The sequence below is a fragment of the Cydia fagiglandana genome, chromosome 25, assembly GCF_963556715.1.
Source record: "Cydia fagiglandana chromosome 25, ilCydFagi1.1, whole genome shotgun sequence".
NCBI lineage: Eukaryota > Metazoa > Arthropoda > Insecta > Lepidoptera > Tortricidae > Cydia > Cydia fagiglandana.
The window spans coordinates 10,970,893-10,994,182 of NC_085956.1; the positions used below are offsets into that span (position 1 = coordinate 10,970,893).

At 40.3% G+C, this 23,290-nt stretch overlaps 1 protein-coding gene across 1 annotated transcript in view; it reads right to left on the minus strand.

Moving 5' to 3' along the window:
* LOC134677186 (talin-1) overlaps positions 1-23,290 on the minus strand; it is a 99,393-nt gene that overhangs the window by 55,575 nt on the left and 20,528 nt on the right. Inside the window, exons 16-27 of the mRNA XM_063535631.1 lie at positions 20,116-20,196; positions 19,073-19,197; positions 18,541-18,642; positions 9,500-9,670; positions 7,895-8,096; positions 7,260-7,411; positions 4,215-4,334; positions 3,701-3,811; positions 3,258-3,347; positions 2,767-2,904; positions 2,057-2,175; positions 1,037-1,181 (exon numbers count right to left, since the gene is read on the minus strand). Of these exons, the coding sequence (XP_063391701.1) occupies positions 1,037-1,181; positions 2,057-2,175; positions 2,767-2,904; positions 3,258-3,347; positions 3,701-3,811; positions 4,215-4,334; positions 7,260-7,411; positions 7,895-8,096; positions 9,500-9,670; positions 18,541-18,642; positions 19,073-19,197; positions 20,116-20,196 (1,556 nt within the window). The remainder of the gene's footprint in view (positions 1-1,036; positions 1,182-2,056; positions 2,176-2,766; positions 2,905-3,257; positions 3,348-3,700; positions 3,812-4,214; positions 4,335-7,259; positions 7,412-7,894; positions 8,097-9,499; positions 9,671-18,540; positions 18,643-19,072; positions 19,198-20,115; positions 20,197-23,290) is intronic.

A 23,290-nucleotide genomic window follows, 5' to 3' on the forward strand; every position in this document is an offset into this window, starting at 1 on the left:
TAAATTGCAAATATACTTAAATTAAATTGTGAAAGGTGTAAATAATAGTTTCGTTATGGCAATATTCTAATAATGTATTAGTGCTGGTGAGTAATCGCTTTTTTACGGACTATTGGTGACTTTAACTTGATTGACCTATTTAAAAAAATGGCTATAAACGAACCACTTTACGGAGACAGAACCAAAGCGAGCAAAATATACGCATTGTTATAGAATACTCGCCATATCGGGAAGCTCCATAGGCAATTATCTACCTCCGAAACTTACATACATATTACATAATTACATTATTTTATAATTTATAAGAACTAACAAAAAATCTTTCACATAAAGGTGACAAAACGCAACGCGTAATAAATAGATCGATCGCCGATACGGATCCGAAACGCCTAGAATCACTAGAGTGCTGTAGATGCGCTGCGTAATGTAAGAGATAGCTGTAATGTGGCCGTCTCGCGCGCGCCCGAGCGCTGTTTCACGGTCGGGTCATGTTTCGAGTGATGAGTGATGTGATATCTCAGTGTACCATTACGTGTTCGGAAAAGTGATGTGATATAGCATCACTTTTCGAAGCACTGTTTCGCGCATGTCTACCAGATATCCTGCTCCAAAGTCCATCATTCTTTGTCTGGCGATTCCATTATCATTACACCTTATAAAACAAAGTCTCCTGCCGCGTCTGTCTGTTTTTATGCACGTATGTTCGCGATAAACTCAAAACGCTCCTGAACGGATTTTTATGCGGTTTTCACCTATCAATATAGTGATTCTTGAGGAAGATTTAGGTGTGTAATTTGTTAAATTTTGTGTAACCCTTGTGAAGCCGGAACGGGTCGTTAATTATAATTAAATTCATGGAAAAGTTAGGGGTGGTAGAGCGTGCCCAAAACGGCCTTCAATTTTTTTTACTTTTTATTTTATTTGGTAGCGTTCATTGTACCTAAAACTTAAACAGCTCCAGTCCGATTAGCAAAGAGTGGAAAACCTGTTATATCTGTGCAAATAAAAAATGACATAGACCAATTACAACACTTACACTTTGTCCAGGCAAAGGTTTCAAATCGAAAGCCCTCGCAGCTTCGTCTAGTTCGTCCAGTTCGTCTTGCAGAGAGCGGATGATTTCAGCAGCTGCGTCCAGTTCCAGACCCTTGCATGAGATACGGGCACGGCTCACGGCAGACCTAAACATTAATATTTTAAATGAGAAAAAATAACAATGACATATCGTATAATTTCTATTGGAATTATAAAAGTGCGATTGCTCTTTAAATTTTAACTAAAAAGAACGGTTGGACGGATGTAAGTGACGGAACAAAACTCTCTATATTTTCTAAAAAACAAACTAAATTATAATGGTCTCCTCTTCTTCTTCCTCGCGTTATCCCGGCATTCTGCCACGGCTCATGGGAGCCTGGGGTCCGCTTGACAACTAATCCCATGATTTGACGTAGGCACTAGTTTTACGAAAGCGACTGCCATCTGATCTTCCAACCCAGAGGGTAAACTAGGCCTTATTGGGATTAGTCCGGTTTCCTCACGATGTTTTCCTTCACCGACTGGCAAATATCAAATGATATTTCGTACATAAGTTCCGAAAAACTCATTGGTACGAGCCGGGGTTTGAACCCGCGACCTCCAGATTGCAAGTCGCACGCTCTTACCGCTAGGCTACCAGCGCTTTTTCATAAATTTTTGCAAACTAAATTATAATGGTATTTTCCCAAAAAAAAAAAAACTAAGTTACCAGTGTACAGTCACATGCAATAATATGTTACACAACGAAGGCCGCAAAAACATCTGACACGATCTTATTTGTAGAGTCATAAGAGCGTGTCACATATTTTTGCGGCCTTCGAAGAGTAACATATTATTGCAGGCGAGTGTACCTATGAAAATTTAAAATTTCTGTCGTTTTCCATCATCAGATCCTGACTCGACAAACGATAACAATAGGATAAGCTAAGCCTAACTGGCCAAAACAGTTTAGTTATTTCAAAAAATCGGAGAACGAAATGAGAACCGCTTCTTGTTTGATTTCGGTTAAAAAATGTGGTACCTGAGGTCAGCACAGCTGGCGGTGAGCTGCTGCGTGGTGTGCGTCAGGTGCTTGGCGGTGGGCGCGTCCGCCACCGCGGGCAGCGCGGCGCGCGCCGCCTGCAGCACGTGCCCGCTCGGCTGCAACCACATCCATGTTCACTAACGGCTTGTTGCATAATCTACTTAGCACCCCCTTGCACCATCCCACTAAACCGGGGTTAAGCGGTTAAACCTAATAACCTTATGCCAAATTGTACAACTTGGCAAAAGAGTAGAAATTAAAAAGTGGCAACATTGTAGTGTCGTCCCTTTCAAACCAATCTATATAAGAAAACGGGACGACACTACAATGTTGCCACTTTTAATTTCTACTCTTTTTTGCCAATCTGTACTGGTAACCATGGTAACTCCAAGTTTAACTGGTTATTCCCGGGTTAGTAGAATGGTGCAAGTGCGCCTCAAATGAGCAATCTATCATAATTACGTATTGTAAACTCTCCTACATTCATACCTACGCTGTATCCCCAATATTCAACGCCATAAGGTAATAAAGAGTGAATGTAGCCGTAATATTACTTATACTTGATACTTAATGTTACTGTAATATTACAGCACCGGCGATAAGATTCAATCCCGCGTCAAATCCATCTCTTCTGTTTCCCCAAAGCACAACACCATAACTCAATAAAGAATGAACATACCCATGATACGTCTAAAAGCATTGCTTACCTGTAAGAAGGCGTCAGCACTGGCGATAAGGTCCAGTCTCGCAGCGGCGTGGTCTGGACGGCGTTCTGCAACCTGCACCGCGTCAACCACGCGGGGGATGTGCTCGGATAGTACTTCGCACTCTTGCATCAGAGATTCCTAGGAACAAACAATAAATAAATTAAAATATCACTTTAACGCTCGACATGTTTCACTCCGTACCGAGGAGTGTTATCAGGCATTTGCGTTTTTGGATTTAAAATACGTGAGTGACCCGTTCTTAATATATTTAATATTATAACTTTCTTAGGCCTTTTATCCCTTTCCCCCCTTGTTCATTGATATTTGATTTTTGTACAAGTACAATGATTTTTGATTTTTGTAGAGGTGACAGCAAGGTGTCATCTACTGGGCATTAGCATGTCGAGCACTAGTACGTATACTTTACTCACGCATTATGCGTCTCATTTAGTTTCCTGAGCAATAAAATCCGAGTACATAGTCGTACTGACCTGTGAGTATTTGTTGGTGTTGTGCTGCGCCGCGTTATGAGCGGACGTGATGAGCTGTGTGGCGCTGGAAGCGGCGTGCCGGGCGGTTTCCTAAAGCAAACTCATTGTTAAACTCTGTCTTTATACCTTCTTCTTCTTCTTACTTATACAGGGTCATTTTTGGACCGTTAGGGCTCCCCCACATCTAGCGTCTTTCGAGCGTCGGCGTCTACAACTCAATGGCCGCTGCTCGACGCAACGTCGACGCAACTGCGCAGCGACGTCATTTTCCATAGCGCTGACCAGACGCCGACGCTCGAAAGACGCTAGATGTGGGGGGGGCCTTAGCCATATTGTGCGAGGTGATTAGGTAGGTCATACTGAACAACTTTTTATATGGGACCAACCCCGAAATCAGAAACCCTGGTTTAATTATATGTAAACAATGTTTGTATATAAATTACCTGCAGGCGAGCCATTTGCGAGCTAACAATGTCTTGCCCCTGTGCGTAGTCGACGGTGATGTAACGTAGTTCCTCGGCTGCCTTGCGGAGGTTCTCCTGCTTCTCGCGATCCTGCAAACAAACATATTTGATTATGTTTCAAATCACATTTAAAAAAACCAGCAAGAACTTCGTTGAGTTATCGAACTTGGTCACAAAATTTCACGAGAATCGGTCAAGAAATGTGACCCGTAGAAGAGAGCCTCCGTACGAAACCATTTTAGCCCAAGCTGAAACTGCTTAATCTTTCTGGTTTAGCCCATTGGTTGCCTGGTAGAGGCATAAGTCATTAGTCCGTCATTTATACAATCATGCATTGAGTAATGAAGATTAAATAAATGGGACCTTATTGTCGATGGCGCTTACGCCAGACAGCGTAGCGCGGCATTGTATTTTTAAACGAGCATTGTTAATAATGGCGTGAGCGCCATCGACAATATGGTCCCTTTTCATAGATAACGTCACAAATAAATACCTGTGGTGATGTGGCACACTGCCGGGCGGCCTCCACCATCCTCGCGGTGGCGTCGGCCAGCAGCTTAGCGGCCGCGAGCAGCTTGCGCTGGGCGTCAGAAGGTTGCTTCTCAGCTTCCGTCTATATAAAAAAAAGTATCCGTTACTACAAAATTCTGGTGAAAAGATAGTAGAAGGAAGGAAGGTGTTTCAGTCAATTATTTATTTATTGATCAAATAAGTAACACAGCATTACAGCACATTTCAGCAGCATTTCACGCACGCGTGGCTCAGGGGTGCGTAATGTATTTTCTTTCATTATTCTAATGTTCAACCCTTTGAATGCTACGCCTATCGTGCGCGGCGCGTCATTGAGAACTTCGTCAGAGTGCACAAAGGTCTGTCAGGCGCTTCAGTTGACATTAGAGATGCAACGCATAGTCGTTTGGCCGGATACCGGATATTCGGCCTGGCCATCGGCCGAATATTAGGTATCCGGCCGCCGACTATTCGGCCGGCGGAACTATACCTACATTTCGGTTTTTCAGGTGCCCATTGTGCAGATTTCCTAGTGAACGTTTGCACGGACTCGTTTCTAGGTTCAAAATGAGTGCGCGTGCAAGTCAGTGGAATGTTTTAATTGTTTTAAAACAATAAACGAGTACGTTTATGACCGTGACTGTTCCTTAATCCAATTTTGTTTACTCCGAAATCAAGCAATGTAACCGAATATCCGGTGCATCTCTAGTTGATATCTTTGGCGGTCAAAAGCTTAAAGTTGTAAAAGCTAGCTTTAAGCCCGAGGGTTGAATAACAATGATCTTTACCTTGATGTTGGTGATGAGGTGAGCAGTCGCCTGCCCCAGCAGACGCGCCTGGCGGACCATCTCGGCAGGGTCGTGGGCTTCGACCACACGTTCGCTGGCCGTCATCACGGTTTCCACTGACCGCTCCGTCACGCTGGGCTGGATGGCTCTGGATCCTCACCTTGATGTTGGTGATGAGGTGAGCAGTCGCCTGCCCCAGCAGACGCGCCTGGCGGACCATCTCGGCAGGGTCGTGGGCTTCGACCACACGTTCGCTGGCCGTCATCACGGTTTCCACTGACCGCTCCGTCACGCTGGGCTGGATGGCTCTGGATCCTCACCTTGATGTTGGTGATGAGGTGAGCAGTCGCCTGCCTCAGCAGACGCGCCTGGCGAACCATCTCGGCAGGGTCGTGGGCTTCGACCACACATTCGCTGGCCGTCATTACGGTTTCCACTGACCGCTCCGTCACGCTGGGCTGGATGGCTCTGGATCCTCACCTTGATGTTGGTGATGAGGTGAGCAGTCGCCTGCCCCAGCAGACGCGCCTGGCGGACCATCTCGGCAGGGTCGTGGGCTTCGACCACACGTTCGCTGGCCGTCATCACGGTTTCCACTGACCGCTCCGTCACGCTGGGCTGGATGGCTCTGGATCCTCACCTTGATGTTGGTGATGAGGTGAGCAGTCGCCTGCCCCAGCAGACGCGCCTGGCGAACCATCTCGGCAGGGTCGTGGGCTTCGACCAAACGTTCGCTGGCCGTCATCACGGTTTCCACTGACCGCTCCGTCACGCTGGGTTGGATGACTCTGGATCCTCACCTTGATGTTGGTGATGAGGTGAGCAGTCGCCTGCCCCAGCAGACGCGCCTGGCGGACCATCTCGGCAGGGTCGTGGGCTTCGACAACACGTTCGCTGACCGTCATCACGGTTTCCACTGACCGCTCCGTCACGCTGGGTTGGATGACTCTGGATCCTCACCTTGATGTTGGTGATGAGGTGAGCAGTCGCCTGCCCCAGCAGACGCGCCTGGCGGACCATCTCGGCAGGGTCGTGGGCTTCGACCACACGTTCGCTGGCCGTCGTCACGGTTTCCACCGACCGCTCCGTCACGCTGGGTTGGATGACTCTGGATCCTCACCTTGATGTTGGTGATGAGGTGAGCAGTCGCCTGCCCCAGCAGACGCGCCTGGCGGACCATCTCGGCAGGGTCGTGGGCTTCGACCACACGTTCGCTGACCGTCATCACGGTTTCCACTGACCGCTCCGTCACGCTGGGTTGGATGACTCTGGATCCTCACCTTGATGTTGGTGATGAGGTGAGCAGTCGCCTGCCCCAGCAGACGCGCCTGGCGGACCATCTCGGCAGGGTCGTGGGCTTCGACAACACGTTCGCTGACCATCATCACGGTTTCCACTGACCGCTCCGTCACGCTGGGTTGGATGACTCTGGATCCTCACCTTGATGTTGGTGATGAGGTGAGCAGTCGCCTGCCCCAGCAGACGCGCCTGGCGGACCATCTCGGCAGGGTCGTGGGCTTCGACCACACGTTCGCTGGCCGTCGTCACGGTTTCCACCGACCGCTCCGTCACGCTGGGTTGGATGACTCTGGATCCTCACCTTGATGTTGGTGATGAGGTGAGCAGTCGCCTGCCCCAGCAGACGCGCCTGGCGGACCATCTCGGCAGGGTCGTGGGCTTCGACCACACGTTCGCTGACCGTCATCACGGTTTCCACTGACCGCTCCGTCACGCTGGGTTGGATGACTCTGGATCCTCACCTTGATGTTGGTGATGAGGTGAGCAGTCGCCTGCCCCAGCAGACGTGCCTGGCGGACCATCTCGGCAGGGTCGTGGGCTTCGACCACACGTTCGCTGGCTGTCATCACGGTTTCCACTGAGCGCTCCGTCACGCTGAGTTGAATGACTCTGGATCCTCACCTTGATGTTGGTGATGAGGTGAGCAGTCGCCTGCCCCAGCAGACGCGCCTGGCGAACCATCTCGGCAGGGTCGTGGGCTTCGACCACACGTTCGCTGGCTGTCATCACGGTTTCCACTGAGCGCTCCGTCACGCTGGATTGGATGACTCTGGATCCTCACCTTGATGTTGGTGATGAGGTGAGCAGTCGCCTGCCCCAGCAGACGCGCCTGGCGAACCATCTCGGCAGGGTCGTGGGCTTCGACCACACGTTCGCTGGCTGTCATCACGGTTTCCACTGAGCGCTCCGTCACGCTGGATTGGATGACTCTGGATCCTCACCTTGATGTTGGTGATGAGGTGAGCAGTCGCCTGCCCCAGCAGACGCGCCTGGCGGACCATCTCGGCAGGGTCGTGGGCTTCGACCACACGTTCGCTGGCTGTCATCACGGTTTCCACTGACCGCTCCGTCACGCTGGGTTGGGCTCGGCGATCTGTCAACAAAAAAAGAGTGTTAAACAACTGTTCCAAGTTTACATATTTAAACGTATAACAATTATTAGGGTTGGCACCAATTGACTTCCTTTTGCGTGCACGACCACAGATAAGATAATCACTTGAATTTTGACAACCCTAAATAGCCGAAAGGGATAGTGCCATATATTAGTTAATGACGGACAATGACATTGTGTTTTTTGATTTAAATGCCATCTAGTGAGTTTCTCTCAAACTGGTATTAATATAACTGTAGTACTCACAGTGATGTGTTTAGGGGTTTCAAGTAATGCGACGAAAAAACGCTAGATTGCGTTAACCTCAATTATACATAGTGCTGCAGACATTTTGCACTAGATGGAGCTGTTATTAATATTTTGAGTTACAATGTTGTTGAGTTTTCACTTCTGCCGGCACTCCCGGAGTGCGATCTGTTCTTTTTTTTTAATTGATACATGTCGTCACGTCGTTACATCCCTTACCAGTATGACAGTGCTGCAACAGTCGCTCCAACTCTTCAGAAACGCGTCTAGCGGCCGCCATGAGTTGTTCCACGTTCTGCGGCGCGGCGGACTCTGCCGCGCGGCAACTGTCGATCAGTTTCTCGACCGCTCGGGCGACCAGTCGCGCGGCTGAGGTGAGTTGCTCGCGGCACTGCGGGTTGTGGAGTGTTGGGGCTACCACCTGGATGAACACATTAATAAATGTATAGAAAAAAGGAGGGAAGAGTATAAAATCCCCAAGACTTAAGTTCCACTTCACCAAATGTGTCGTTCCTATAAAGGTTCCGTCACACAGGCTTCTGCCCCGTGAGCGTTTTATACATCTGTAAAAGCGGCGCGCCCCGCTCACGCTCCGCCCGCAATGCGCGCCTATGTGACGGAGCCTTTAGAAATAAAATAGTAACTATAAAAAATACAAAGACCCGCCCACAAATCAAAACTTGCCAAGACCAATGCAAATTTCACTAGACTTATATCGACCGGTGTATGTACCGTGATAACCTTTTGTATTGTTTTCAACCGTGGTTTTCTAGCTCCCGACATTTCATAAGTCCATTACTCTAGTGAAACTAACCGTGAATCATTCAAAACTGCCAATGCAAAATTGATTTGTCAAAAAATATTCATGGAATGGAAATAGAATAAGAGACCTTTTTATAGGTCGAGAGGTGGCTAGATGTTACGTCATAATACATATGTAAATAGTTTCTTCGGTTTCGCCAAAAATCCATTACCAGGTCTTTCGAGAAATCGGAATATTATTTTAAAAATCAGATGAATTGAAACTTGAAAGCCTCGCCTTTCGAAATTTTGAAGACGATTAAAAATTAAGCTTATTGGTGATATTTAAGACGAAACAGGAGCTGAGTTTTAAACATTTTAGGTAAATATACCCGTCTCGGTAACGGAAGCGGCTCCTAAAACTAGTGCGATAAGGATAAGGCGAAAAATCCTGCGTAAAAATCTCAAAAATCGAGGTTTCGTACTCGACTGTTTCCTCCTCCAAAACTTAACCAATCGTAACCAAATTTGGAAATCTAAATGATTATTAATTATCTATGTCGGACCGTTTTGCTTTTTTGGCTAATTGATATCAGTTTTGAATACTACGCCTCTCATTGCGGCATAGTCAATGAGGCCGTTTTGGCCATTTTTCCTCTAGTTTTGGCTTTAGCGCCTTAAAAAAGAAAAATATCAAAAAAAAAGCAAAACGGATACTGACACACTATTGACAATATTAATCTGCGTTGAAAAAATCATTGCTCTAGCATCAAAACCCACGGCGGAAACAGTAGAGTACGTTTGTATGTAGAAATGACCACTCCTGCTGGCTCTTAAGGGTTCCCCCAAATATGTCAACGCGGAATCGGCAAAATCCGATGGAAAAAAGCTTTATGTCTGCGCAATAAGAGCGAAAAAGTCGTCGTTCGGCTCGGCTCGCATCGGCCGGCGCCGGCCGACGCGTCGACGGCTTGTTCGCTCTTATTGCGTGGACATAAAGCTTTTTCCTATCGGCTTTTGCCGAATGCGCGTCGATATATCTGGGGAGACCCTAAGTGTCTGACATAGGAAAACAAGATTTACCTTAGCGCAGGCGACGAGTTGGCTGGTGGCGAGCGCGCAGTGCGTCGCGGCGGCAATGATGCTATTCTGCAGCGGCTGGTCGTCGCGGCACTGGGCGGCCACGTTCTTGGCCTTCAGGACCAAGGCCGCTGTGGTGTTGGCCACGGCCTTAGCGAGCGACAGGAGAATGTCCTGGGAAAGAAATGTTCACTGAGAAACTCGGTTTTTTGCAACTCGTGCGCAAAAAGAAACGGAAAGACTTCACAATTTTGGTTTTTCTGCTCGATAACTTTTCATTTCCATGCATAAAATGCCCTAAGTAATTAGTGTCAATTGAAACCTAATAAATAATAATATTAACCTATTAAAAAACACCACAATTACATTTATATCAGGTTTGACAATTGAAAAAAAAACACCTGTTTTCTAAGAATAAACAGTTTCTTTGTTCGCGAGTGTATAGTAGAGTTGTGCTTTCTCGAGCACGTTCTCTGTATTGTTTGGGAAATGTTCTCGCTCGAGAATGTTTCACCATAGGAAACGAAATAAATTCTCGGGAAGGGCACAACTCTAGGGTATACTGTACGTAATTCTGAATACCTAATTAGAAATGACTTTATGAAAAGTATTTCTAATTAGGTTTAAAAAAGTATTTCTAATTAAATTTAATTCTGCAGATATGTATTTACACATCTGCAGAATAGATCCAATCCAAATGTCTTGATTTTTAATAGGTATTTTTGACAGTTAATATACAGGATCAAGTACCTAGATAGATTAGTTTATTTTTAATTATGAAAGAGATAGCTGAGATTTTGAGTTACAACCCAGCATAAGATTCGAGAATTACTTTTCCTTCTAACAGAAAAATCTCATTACAGCGTTGAAACCTCTATTTAAGGGGCATTCCACGAGACTGTCGCTTACATAACGCAATTCTTCTAATACTTCTGGAAATGCTGAGTAAGCGATATTGGGTCCGGTAATATTTCATGACTTGGCTAACAAATTGGCAGTATATTCTCGAGATTCACGTATTTTATTGAGGTAGCTGCCATACAAGGCAAAAGCGTTCTGTAAGCGACAGTCTCGTGGAATGCCCCTTCATATAGCTAACAATACTAATTGCAAAAACGGGACGGTCAGTGAGAGAGAGCCCTTACACTTACCTATATCATATTCGGGTCGTAGACCTTCAACTTACATCGATTTCTTCGGAACGCTGTTCTGTATTCTTCAACCTGACGTTTACATTTTTATATACTTGTGTTTATTTTTCGCATCTTTTGGTTAATTCGATTAGGATGGTATTCCATCTGTCCATCTTTGTCCAATTTCTATATTCAATAATTTGAACAAATTTCTTTGTTGGAGGCCCATTCCACTTATACAATATCTTGGCCAAAGTTTTTATACTATTTGCATTTTGAATTAACACATTCATTGCCGCCCAGCCAAACAAGACGTTCGCGCCAGGCCACAACAATTTCGTCATCCGACTATCTTGTCGTCCGGCCTGGGAACGAAATCATAAAATACCCGATAGTCGGGTTTTCGGCACTGAATGTGTTAATATTTGATCAAATGTAGGTTTTTCTAGGAGACTTGATGAAATCATCCAATTTAAAGAAATTGGATGATTTCATTAAATTGGATGATTGATCAAAGGATCAAATGCACATTAGACAAACATATTGGACAGAAGGAATACCACTCTTAAAGAATATTTTGCTGCGGTTGTAGGTAGTACTATATACTTGTGTAAGGTATTTGTAATATGGGCCTTGTTGCCTGAAGTAAATATCTAAATAAAATAAATAATATCATACTTACTGTTCGTGACCTTCTTATAAAACTAACTAGAGTCAGACCGAGAAAAGTCTGCAGCGATTTTGATAGCCCACGCAGTGCAAGTGTCATTTTAAACGTCATACTTCTATGAAATCATGACGTGTGAATAACACTTGCACTGCGTGGGCTATCAAAATCGCTGCAGACTTTTCTTGGTCTAACTCTAAACAATTTTGAATTCTGTGTTCTGTAAAGAAGAGGCAGCTAAAAGACTGATTGTGTTTAAGGGTCTCCCCAAATATATCGACGCGCATTCGGCAAAAGCCGATAGGAAAAAGCTTTATGTCCACGCAATAAGAGCGAAGAAGCCGACGACGCGTCGGCCGGCGCCGGCCGATGCGAGCCGAGCCGAACGACGACTTTTTCGCTCTTATTGCGCGGACATAAAGCTTTTTCCTATCGGCTTTTGCCGAATGCGCGTCGATATATTAGGGGAGACCCTAACTCAGACGGCTGGTAGGGGATGCGGCAGATTCGGCTTCGTGTAGCGACATAATCATCTGTCTTATAGAGTGTATATGTATTTTCTAGTAACGAGTTTATTTATTTAGTTTATTTCTATATATATTTTTTCACCAACCATCTCCGAGTTAAACGGTAGCCTGACACGTATGCATATACTATTTGGCCTATATCCTAGTTATGATATGAAACTATCAGCGCTATTTTTCGTCTCTCTTTTGGTTGCTGGGCCTATAGGTGTAATATATTTTTTTTTTATTATGAATGGGCTTACTCATGGCCACATCCCTCCCTCCCTCCATTTCACAAAATTATCCTAACAGTTCATTGATTTTAAGGATAGTTAGTATTGAAGTAGACTGTGTCACCAAGCAGATATAGCTGATATTTCATACATTGTTCAAAGATGTAGTGCATAATTGTTTTCCATCGTATTTTATCGGGAACGTTCGTATATAGCATGCTACTTCAGTCAACCTCAGTACTTTTTGTACCGAGACTGACTGAAATAGCAAGACACGTTCGTACGTTTCCGTAAAAATACGATGGAAAATAATAATGCAATTCAAGTGTATCAGTTTGGCTAACGTTTGTAATTTACATATGTCATAATACAAATCGTCGGGTGACAAGCAAAAGTCACTAAGTACTATCAAAAAATTAAAGTAACAATGCACTTTATTACACTCATAACACGGTTTATTGTCCAATAATTTCAATGGTGTTAGTTAGTGACTTTTGCTTGTCACCCGACTCGGGCTTAAAATTTGTTTCAAAGCCATCGTTTTCTCTATAGATTCATGAATTATTCTTGCCACTACATTTACTTGTGCTTTGGACAGTTAGTGTAAAATAAAACCAAGGTTCCAGATCAAGCAAATGTATTAACAAAAATAATCCAACATGGCGCATGCGTGCTAAAAATAATAAAAATAACCATCACCACAATGTGTCCGCTTTAAAATGGGTAAAATAAAGAATAACAACTAATAGTTATTTACGATACAAGTGCGCAAAAGAGGAAATTCGAAACGAGTGGCGATAAATTTAAATTGACACGAGTTGCGAATTACCTATTCGCACTTGTATCGTACAACGTTTTACAGTATATATGGCCATTTAAACTTTTGACATACGCACGAACAGTGCTATTTTACGCACTAGTGCGGGAAAATAGGAACATATGTATTGTAAAATACATTTATGTACCCCTGCATATAAACATGTATGCAGGGGTGCCAAGCTAATGGTTTTAATGACTGTACGTACTGTTCGTGCATGGGTTTTACTTTTCATACATTTTATATCAAATCGCGTATACGAATCCGTGGCAACTATTGGGAGTGTTTAGCACTGGGGAATTTACGTTAGTCATGATTTCTGATAAATGATTTTTTTTATTTATTTTCTTTTATTTCTTCTAATAACAAAAAATAAATATCAGTAGAAAAAACCACAGAAAAAACAATATTTGGTAAATGTTTGTGATTGCAAAAACTTACCCATTTTAAAGCGTTCAAGATTGTTTAAAAATAAACGTTTCTGACAGTTAACACCGTTACCGTTAATGTCGTGAGTATAAAAATATAAGTAAAATATTAACATAACTGTCAAAAACGTGACTATACAAGGTGAAAAAAACTTAATGAGTAACAAAAATAAATAATAATAATGTAAAAACGGTTACAAAATAAACAATGTTTGAACAGCCAAAAAAAAAAAAATTAAGTCCCGTGGCACTATACAATTTTAAGAAAACACCAAAACATGGTCATTTTAAATTGCCTTACAATTGTTTATTTTAATAATGTGTGTAAAACATTAACCAAGTTAGTTTAGTAGTTGGGCAATAGTTCATTTAAGAGCCCTTCAACGTGCACACTGGCGCCACAGCTAAATAATCGTGATTATTTAAATTTAACAAAAGATATTGAAAAAATGGGGCCGCTACGTACTGTATTGTGTATTTACGTACCTTTTGAATACATCAAACTAGTTTTTATGTTGCTGGCTACGTCGATCTAAAAAATTAAAACAAAAACGGTCGTTTTAACTTTGGACGCATAGATTGACGAATCCAGCAACATAAAAACTAGTTCGATGTATTCAAAAGGTACTTAAATACACATTAGAGTACGTAGCGGCCCCATTTTTTCAATATCTTTCGTTAAATTTAAATAATCACGATTATTTAGCGGTGGCGCTAGTGTGCACGTTGAAGGGCTCTTAATAGTTGAAGTCACAAGTAAGGCAATTTTTATATCGACCATAGTGTGTCAAAATTTTGACCAAAATGACATCAATGAGTTACTATACCAATACCAACCAATAAATGCTTTTGTTGTAAGTAATTAGTTACCATATGACTAGGTTTTAGTACCTTTTATACTTAATATTAATTAAAATTTAGAATTTTAGCAACTCAATGATGTATTTCATATAAATAAACGCCAAAAACAATAATACTGATAATTTTGTTAAATAATACCAAATAATAATTGTAAATGCCAATAACCATCTTAATAAATTAATATAATTTATAACAAAAATCAAAAATAGTAACGTAAGACTAGATTAGTTAAGCGCTGTATAATTGTTAACAAAAATATAAATTAACAATTAAAAATAAGGTAAATAATGGCTCGTGTATGGCAAGACGTAAGTCTTTAAAATGAACATAAATAAACATGGCCGATTTCAAAACTATATATTTACCGTCACATGACCCTAAGACTGAATAATTTTAAACTATGACCAGCAGCTATTTTTGATTTTGATAAGACTCAGCTATAAGCGAAAATAGTAAATACCTATACTTCGTTTTTCTTAGGATTAGAAATTAGGTATAAACAATCTTGATGTGTCTTTTAAATGAAAAACACATTTTAAAAATAAGTTACGGCAAATATGTAACAATTATGAATCTAATACAATCATTTATATTCTTCTGCTTTCATAATTAATAGTTATTGATTTTTAAAAAGCGTTTTTCAATTAAAAGACATGCCAAGATCGCTTACCTTCTTTCAAGTTCTTTCTAATGCTAAAAAAAACGAACTATAGTTCAAACGGTGTAAACGAAGTATGACGAATCAACTGGTTCATTCATATTCAGTTCAATAGTTTAGAACCCACGATGGGACCCACTGCCTCCTTTTCGCATGTCATAATCGACGTCGAAAAGGTCTTGTGACGGTTTTGTATTATGTTTAACAAACAGTCTATACTACTTTGTCATGCTAAAAATAAAACCTTATATCTACGTCATTTGGCAGTCTTCTTCCTTAAACTTTTGTCTTTTAATGAGTTACAAGTAGTTCTTAAAAAGCTTGAAAAACGAAGCTCGTGAAAAGTAAAAGGAAAATGACATAAAGGTATACTCTGTATCTTTAGGTATTTAAATAAAAGTAAACAAAATGTACCCTCAAATGGCTACTTAAGCCAGTTGAGGGTAGATGAAAACATTACACGATCAAATAATGTAGGTTAAAGTCAGGTCGTTCAGTGACTGATCCAGGCGGTTTTGTATTTGGTTGGTTAACCAATAAACGCTGTAAGTACCCGAAAATGTACAAATTGTTTGTTTACTTTTATTTAAATACCTAAAGCTACAGACTATAGATCAGGCAAATAAAAACCCTTGTCCATGCCGGTGGAACCTATTCAATATATTATTTGAAGTAAAATTTAATTGTGAGTGCTTTTATTTATTTTCGTGCCTATTACAGCTACAGGTATAATTTTCGTTTTCATAAACGATTTTCATGCAATGACACTTTTAAAACTGTACTTAAGTGAACATTGATAGACAAAAAACACAAAACACATTAAAAAACAAAAGGTTTTTATTTGCTGCTCCCAAAATAATGTGGAATAAAAGCATATAAAATACAGCTAAAAACAAGGTGATTTAAAATTGTCAAGAGATTCGGCGATTATGATTATTTCCTACTGTGAAATAATGACGTCATTATACGAGATATTTAATTAAGTACTTGAATATTAGATCATATAATAGGAAGGCAGTTTTGTCAGATTTATTTAACTGGACACAAAATAACCACAATTACAGTCAATGTAGTTGTGATATTTATGCATACTTTTTCGGTCAGCTATCATACTTCCATAGAATTTTAGTACGATATTAAATTTGCCAAATTTAATTTTATCAAAATTAGTTTTTAGAAAATCGACGGATTTTGAACAAGACATAAATTGTATAACTTAACCACACGATGGCTTCATGTAAAAAGTTTAGACACAAATTAAAATACGACAAATGAAATATTGGATAAGCATTCGTAGGAATATTAATAGGCTACCATCTATGTCCTCCATAAACCGACCTTTTATATATGATTGCATTGATATTATTTGGATTTTAATAAAAAAAACATGGACTATTCATCCCAAGCAGTACTCATCATATCTTTACTTTCCTCTACATTTCCAACCCTATTCATTTTGTCATATTTCGCTCACTCCATATCCACCATACTTCAAATTGTCGGATAATTCCGATAGTCACCCCCATACTTTAATCATTAACCTTCTGACGACTGGCTATCAAAATTAACTGCATAACGTAATTCAAGACCAAAAAAAGTAAGACAATGTTGCCACTGCAATAATTTGTTTGTTAAATAGTAAATTCATTTTGATAAATAATCACGCTAAGATAATTTATTTATTAGTAATTTTACTCCTACGGTTCAAAAAAGTACTTTCATTTACTTATTTTTACATAAATACAAGACGGGCTAGTAAAAACGTGGCAACATTTTCAACTTTTTTTGGTCTTGAATTACGTTTTGCAGACGAAAAAGTAAAACATGATTGAGGCTTATCTGCCGTGTCACGCCAAACTCCGTTAACTCGAGTTACATGAGTTACGGATAACCAGTCTAAATCATCTTAAAAACCATTAAATATATATCTTCTAAAAGAAAATTTTGAAAATCTTCATTATTTACTGAGAAAAGCATATGACTAAGTCATGTAACTTCATTTTTTTGCCGATGGCGTCAGGCACATCTCAATTAACTTGAATTGTATGACTGACACAACCAAAATATCAACATCGTTTCTTAAGTTACCGGACTTAGGCATGACTGGCCGAGCGCTTGATTTATACGACAACAATATTTGTATAGAATACGTGTCACGTTTGATGACGCGTATGTCATGTAACTTGACTTACATGACTTCGTGTGACCACTATATAGTATGGAAGAGTTGATCATGCGAAATCATTTAATTCGAATAAAATGAAAACTATACAATTATGCGAAAAAAAATTAAAGGGCCCAATTTGTGACCATATTTCCTACATGTAGATTAGAAAAAATAAAAAAATTACGACGAACCGTCAACGATAACAGCATTTGAATCTTTAAAACTTTAAACGTAATTATCTCGAAACTCAACTTTTAAAGTTACATGAGATGCGCGTGACACGGCAGTTATGTACCTACAACGTATAAGGACTCTTGTCATCAAGAGGTTATAGTGTTAATTTTCGGAATTATCCCATGTTTTGAATAAATCGTACCCAAACTTTAAACTTACTTACTGGTCATCTCAAAGCATTTGTCCTCACCCTCCTTCTCGCATACGTCTTTAGATACAAAACACTGCACCAGCAACGCAAAAAACGCGGCCACCAGCGCCAAGAACAACAATATATTCAACCAATTCTCCTTCCAAATAGTTTTTAGCTCTATTTCCAAGCAAACACATTTGGGACAGCATTTCTGCTGGGTTCTTGGACATTTTCTTTTGCAGTACTGACAGAAGCCTTTTAGGAAATTTGTAGTTGTGTTCCGAAATGTAGGATTGTAGAAAATGCGTATTTCAGTTTTGCCTTTCTTGTCACTGTCTAATTCTACTGTTGTTTTACGATCTCGCATCTCTGTCGTGTAGTATTTCTCGCTCTTTTTAACGAATGTTTCGAAATCATCTCTTTTGATGTTGATTTCGTTTTTAGTGAAGCTGGCTTCCGCTTTTTCCATGAACGTTTCTGTTGTTGTTAAGACTCTATTGTATTTGTCTAAGTTGTTTAGAAGTTTCATGTTAAGAGCGCCTAACACTTTAACATCGGGGCCAGCTTTAGTGACGTCATTACGAATGCTATGACACTCAATTTTAGTTCCATTCTGCTTATTAATCTGCTCATTAATCTTATTCTTCTCAACGTTATCTGACATAAAGAACCTTTCGCGTAATATATCATTCTTAGACTTATTAGGTTTCCCAAAATTGATATTAACGTAATCATGATGAGAGAAATCTTTCTTAAAATTGTATATTTTATCCGACACAGACTTAGGATACAACTTAGGACTATCATTATCACTAATCACATTCAGATTAGAACGTTTAGAATCAACTTTGTCATCAACATTCAAATTTCCTTTCAAATCTTTATTACCTTCTAAATAACCTTCGCAATCATTCAAAATCGCTTCAAAATCACTACCTTTATCATCATCTTTATTTTCTTCTATAATAGCTGGATTACCAGGTTTGAACACAGCATTACAATAATCAAGACTCCTATAATAATCCGAATCACTTTCCTCCTGAATAACATCAAGTTTCCAATGCCCCGTATCTATATCTTCGTAGATACCGTCATCATCATACTTGGGGTCGAAGTCAGCGCCGTATTGGTTGTTGTCTCCGAAGAAGACCTTATAGAAGTTGTCGTAGCAGTAGTGCAGCTTGCGGTAGAAGGTCGAGGGCTTTACCTGCGTCTCCTTGTCGAGCTCCGAGTCCTCGCCGATGGTGTGGAGCACCGAGGTTGAAGCTTCTCCGACGCGGGAGGCCGCGTTCAGGAGACTCTGGCGCGGCTGAAATTTAGAGACGATATATTGTATATTTTCGTTCTGAAAATATGAGAATTTCAAATAATGGGAGAATTGAATTGAATTGACCGCCTTGTTTTAACTATTGCCATCTGAAAATTTCTAAGGCGAATGTTTATATAAACGAAAACAAATCTAGGTTCTGTGTCCTATGACAACAAAAGAAATATCACATCTATTTTTTACCGAGCAGTTGCGTGCTCTTGTGTTGGAGGCCAAGACTCATTTTGGGTCATCGCGCCGACCAAGGAAGTATCTTGTTGATATGACATAAGTACTTACAATCTCAACAGTATTAAAAAGAAGACTGGGCGTAGCGAGGAGTCCAAACCTCTTTGGCAGCTTTCAGCAGGTTACTCAAGGCGAGCGAGGGGGAAATAAAGGAGTCAGAGCGTAGCGATGTTAGCATCCTTACCTCCTTGGTCTCAGGTTCGGCCGCCTTCAGCAGGTCGCTGAAGGCGGAGCAGAGCTTCCTGGTGGCGTCCAGCAGACGGTCCCCGTTGTCGTCGTCCTCCATTAGAGCGGCGATCATTTGGACGCCTGTGGAAATGGTCAAATTTGAATCATTCATATCACAAAAAAAACTAGATAATATAGGGTATTTGACTGTATTTAAAATAAATTATTTCACACCATGCATGAAATAAAGCACCAGAAGACGAATAGAGAAACGTGGACAGCAGTTGTATTTAGACACAATTTCTATTTTAAAACCCGTATAAAACTATAAAAAGTAAAATTTGATTGTGACGTCACATGCTAGTGTTTCAAATAAACTCCATAGTAGCAAAATCGTTTTGACAGTATGAAAAAAGAAACTGGTTTCACTAGTAGTCAAATACCCTATAAGGGGTCATCCATTAATTACGTCACACGAATTTCTAGGTTTTTGACCCCTCCCCCCCTCCTTGTCACATTTGGTCACATTTGGCAAACCCCTCCCCCCCTAGTGTGACGTCACATTTTGTCTACGAAATCGCCAAATCGAATTAAGTAAGTACCTAAGTATTATTAATATTTTATCAATATATTTTTGACGATATAAATATTCCCAAAACTGCTTAGGAAAGAAAATTAAAGGAATAAAAACGATTATCGTTTTAAAAACTTGTTATTTAAATGTACAGCGAATAAAATAATTCAAATAAATTTTCGGTTACTGACGAAGTTAAAGTGACGTCACAAAGTTTGTGTCTCCCCCCTCCCCCATGTCACAATATGTCACATTTTCTTGGCCCCCTCCCTCCCCCTAAACGTGTGATGTAATTAATGGATGACCCCTAAGCAGTACCTTCTTCTCCTAACTCCGCTTGCTAATTTTTCCTATGGCAGCTCTCCACTTCTCCGTCGGTTGCTTTGTGGAAAGCGTTGCTTAGTTGTCCTCTGGGCGGATGTTTGGTCACACCATCTCGTTGGACTTGGTCCTCTAGGCAGTACCTATTAGAACTAGTGGCTCACCCTTGGTCATCTCGGGCAGGTTGCTGGTGATGGTGGTGATGGCCGCTCCCACCGCGGTGTGGTCCACTTCCTCCGTCGAACCTGCAATAAAATACTTATTTTAGAGCGCGCTGTTTTTTATACTATTACCGCAGAATCAGTAATAGACTACCTTAGAGAAAAGAGTCTTCCTACAAAACCGAGGTTTGACAGCGGTTCAAGCACGAATCATACTGTCCCTTTCTATAGCTCGTTTTTTAGGGTTCCGTACCCAAAGGGTAAAACGGGACCCTATTACTAAGACTTCGCTGTCCGTCCGTCCGTCCGTCCGTCTGTCACCAGGCTGTATCTCACGAACCGTGATAGCTAGACAGTTGAAATTTTCACAGATGATGTATTTCTGTTGCCGCTATAACAACAAATACTAAAAACAGAATAAAATAAAGATTTAAATGGGGCTCCCATACAACAACGTGATTTTTGACCAAAGTTAAGCAACGTCGGGAGTGGTCAGTACTTGGATGGGTGACCGTTTTTTTTTGCTTTTTTTTGTTTTTTTTTTTTTGCATTATGGTACGGAACCCTTCGTGCGCGAGTCCAACTCGCACTTGCCCGGTTTTTTATACTATTACCGCAGAATTAGTAATAGACTACCTTAGAGAAAAGAGTCTTCCTACAAAACCGTGGTTTGACAGCGGTTCAAGCACGAATCATACTGTCCCTTTCTATAGCTCGTTTTTTTAGCATTAGAAAGAAGGTAAAACGATATTGACATGTGTTTTAATTGACTAAAAATCAGTAACTATTACTTATGAAAGCAGAAGAATATAATGATCGTATTAGATTCATAACTGTTATATGTGATATTTGCCGTGACTTATTTTTAAAACGTGTTTTTTAATTAAAAGCCACATCAAGATAGTTAACTTTTTTTATATTGCAAAAAAACGAACTATAATGTATGGCATCTATCCCTTTCGGTTATTTAGGGTTGTCAAAATTCAAGTACTTATCTGGTGGCTGTACACTCTAAAAAATGAAGACCAACTAAGAGCAGTTTTCTCTTAGTTGACGTTAAGTTAATTACAACAATAACGATCTTATTTAACTCAAAGAAAGCTGATTACTTAAAACAATAAGTGTATCTGTGATTGAACTAATAAAGTAGGTATGTTATTAATCCTAACAATTGTATACTTTGCATCTATTATTAACTTGTTGGCATAATTATGTAACGTAGGTTAATTCAATCCTTAACAATTTAATTAAAACAGATAAATATGTTAATAGTTATGAACATTTTAATAGTTTATTTGATTATTTTGTCTTTGTTGATTTACATAAGATTTGCTAGTTGAATCAACTAAACATATAATATTTAGAACAACGAAGATAAAACACTCAATCCCATTATGATCAAGTTATTGTATTGATTACGAAACTAATATTCCATTCTACTAAGAATTATTTGTTAAATCGATTTCCTTAATAATTAAATTAAATAATCGGTTAATCCGATCAATCAAGAGATAAGTAGGGGGATCGCCTGTACACCCGCTCTCCGCCCCGCCTGCGCCCCTCTCGTGGCGCGTGCGACCGAGCAGTCAGTCTCTGTAGCACGCAGTTGCGTTAAGCTCATTCAATTACTTATTCCTCTGGAAAAACCTGGTGTGTACAAAGTTGATTGCAGTTGTGGTAGTTCGTACAGTGGGCATACCAAACGCACTATTGCCTGCAGAATTAAAGACCACATCGCTGCGGTCAAGAACAACGACGCTCGCAAGTCAGCTATTGCTCAGTGTCACCTTGAGTCGGGTATAAGTCACTGGATCGAGCTGCATAGTCCCAAGGTCATTTCGACAGCACGCCACTATATACCAAGATTGGTAAGAGAAGCCTTAATTCACAAATACAACAATTTTAATCGTGAAAATGGGTTTTTAAACTGTCAAATGTGTGGAATCTTGTGATTTGTTTGACTAAAAAACAACCAGTGACATCCGAATCAAACTTGCGTAGTGACACTGTGAGTGTAGTGTGCTTGGATAGACCAACAAGTGTGAACGTGATTGGACCAACGAGTGTTAACCCCTCGTATGCTTAGACACGGATCCGTGCGTGTGAATTTAAATGCAAAACGTTTACTTTCAAAATGATTAAATGAATAAATAACATCTTATTATAATATTTTTTTGTTTTATTCATTTACCCCCTTTTTATAAAACCTTACGGGCTTGATTTAGTTTAATTATGTTTTATCCCTTTCTTTGTTGTTATATTTTATTCACTACTTATTCGTTTAAATTTTATAAATTTAAACGAATATGTAGTGACCACCAGCATTATTCAGCACGGCGCGTATAAAAACTAGAGATCTGAAAGAAATGTTTTAGTAAATGCGACAAAGTAAGTCATAGTACAATTGAACAAGAATGGTATTGTACTAAACAAGCTTCATAGTTGAAATGATTAAACAATTAAAATTCAAATTGAACAATATCTTAGTTCAGGCTAATAAGATGCATAAGTCGATGTAATCATGTTCTTAGTTGAACTTATTTAGGTCAAATAGTTAATACAGTAATTCTTCATGTTAACATTGATTTACATCTTAGTTGAAATGATTAAACAATTAAGATTCAAATTGACCAATATCTTAGTTCAGGCTAATACGCCATAAGTCGGTGTAATCATGTTCTTAGTTGAACTTATTTGGGTCAAATAGTTAATACAGTAATTCTTCATGTTAACATTGATTTACATCTTAGTTAAACTAACTTGTTTATTTTCATTATCAAGCCCTTAGTTGATCTTACTAGGATCAATTAGTTAGCATAATTATTTTTCGTGTAAATATTGAACAAGATCTTAATTGGTTCAGTTACCTAACAATAGTAATAGCAATCAGAATTACCTTGTTTGATGTGTTTAAGTTCTTGTTAGGCTCGTATGGAATCAAGATGCTTGATTACGGCCATCAAGATATTGATAGGGCCAACCAAATTTTTTTTAGAGTGTACACGCAAAGGGACGTAAAGTTTTGCCAACCCTAATAATTGCTCGGAGCAATGCTGAGCCGAACGGAGTCGAGAAAACTCGATCGCTCTAGTTTCCTACCCGTGCTGTTACTGATAAAATTGGTTTGTTATGGTACCTGATATCATTTGATATTTACCAGTCGCTTTTCGGTGAAGGA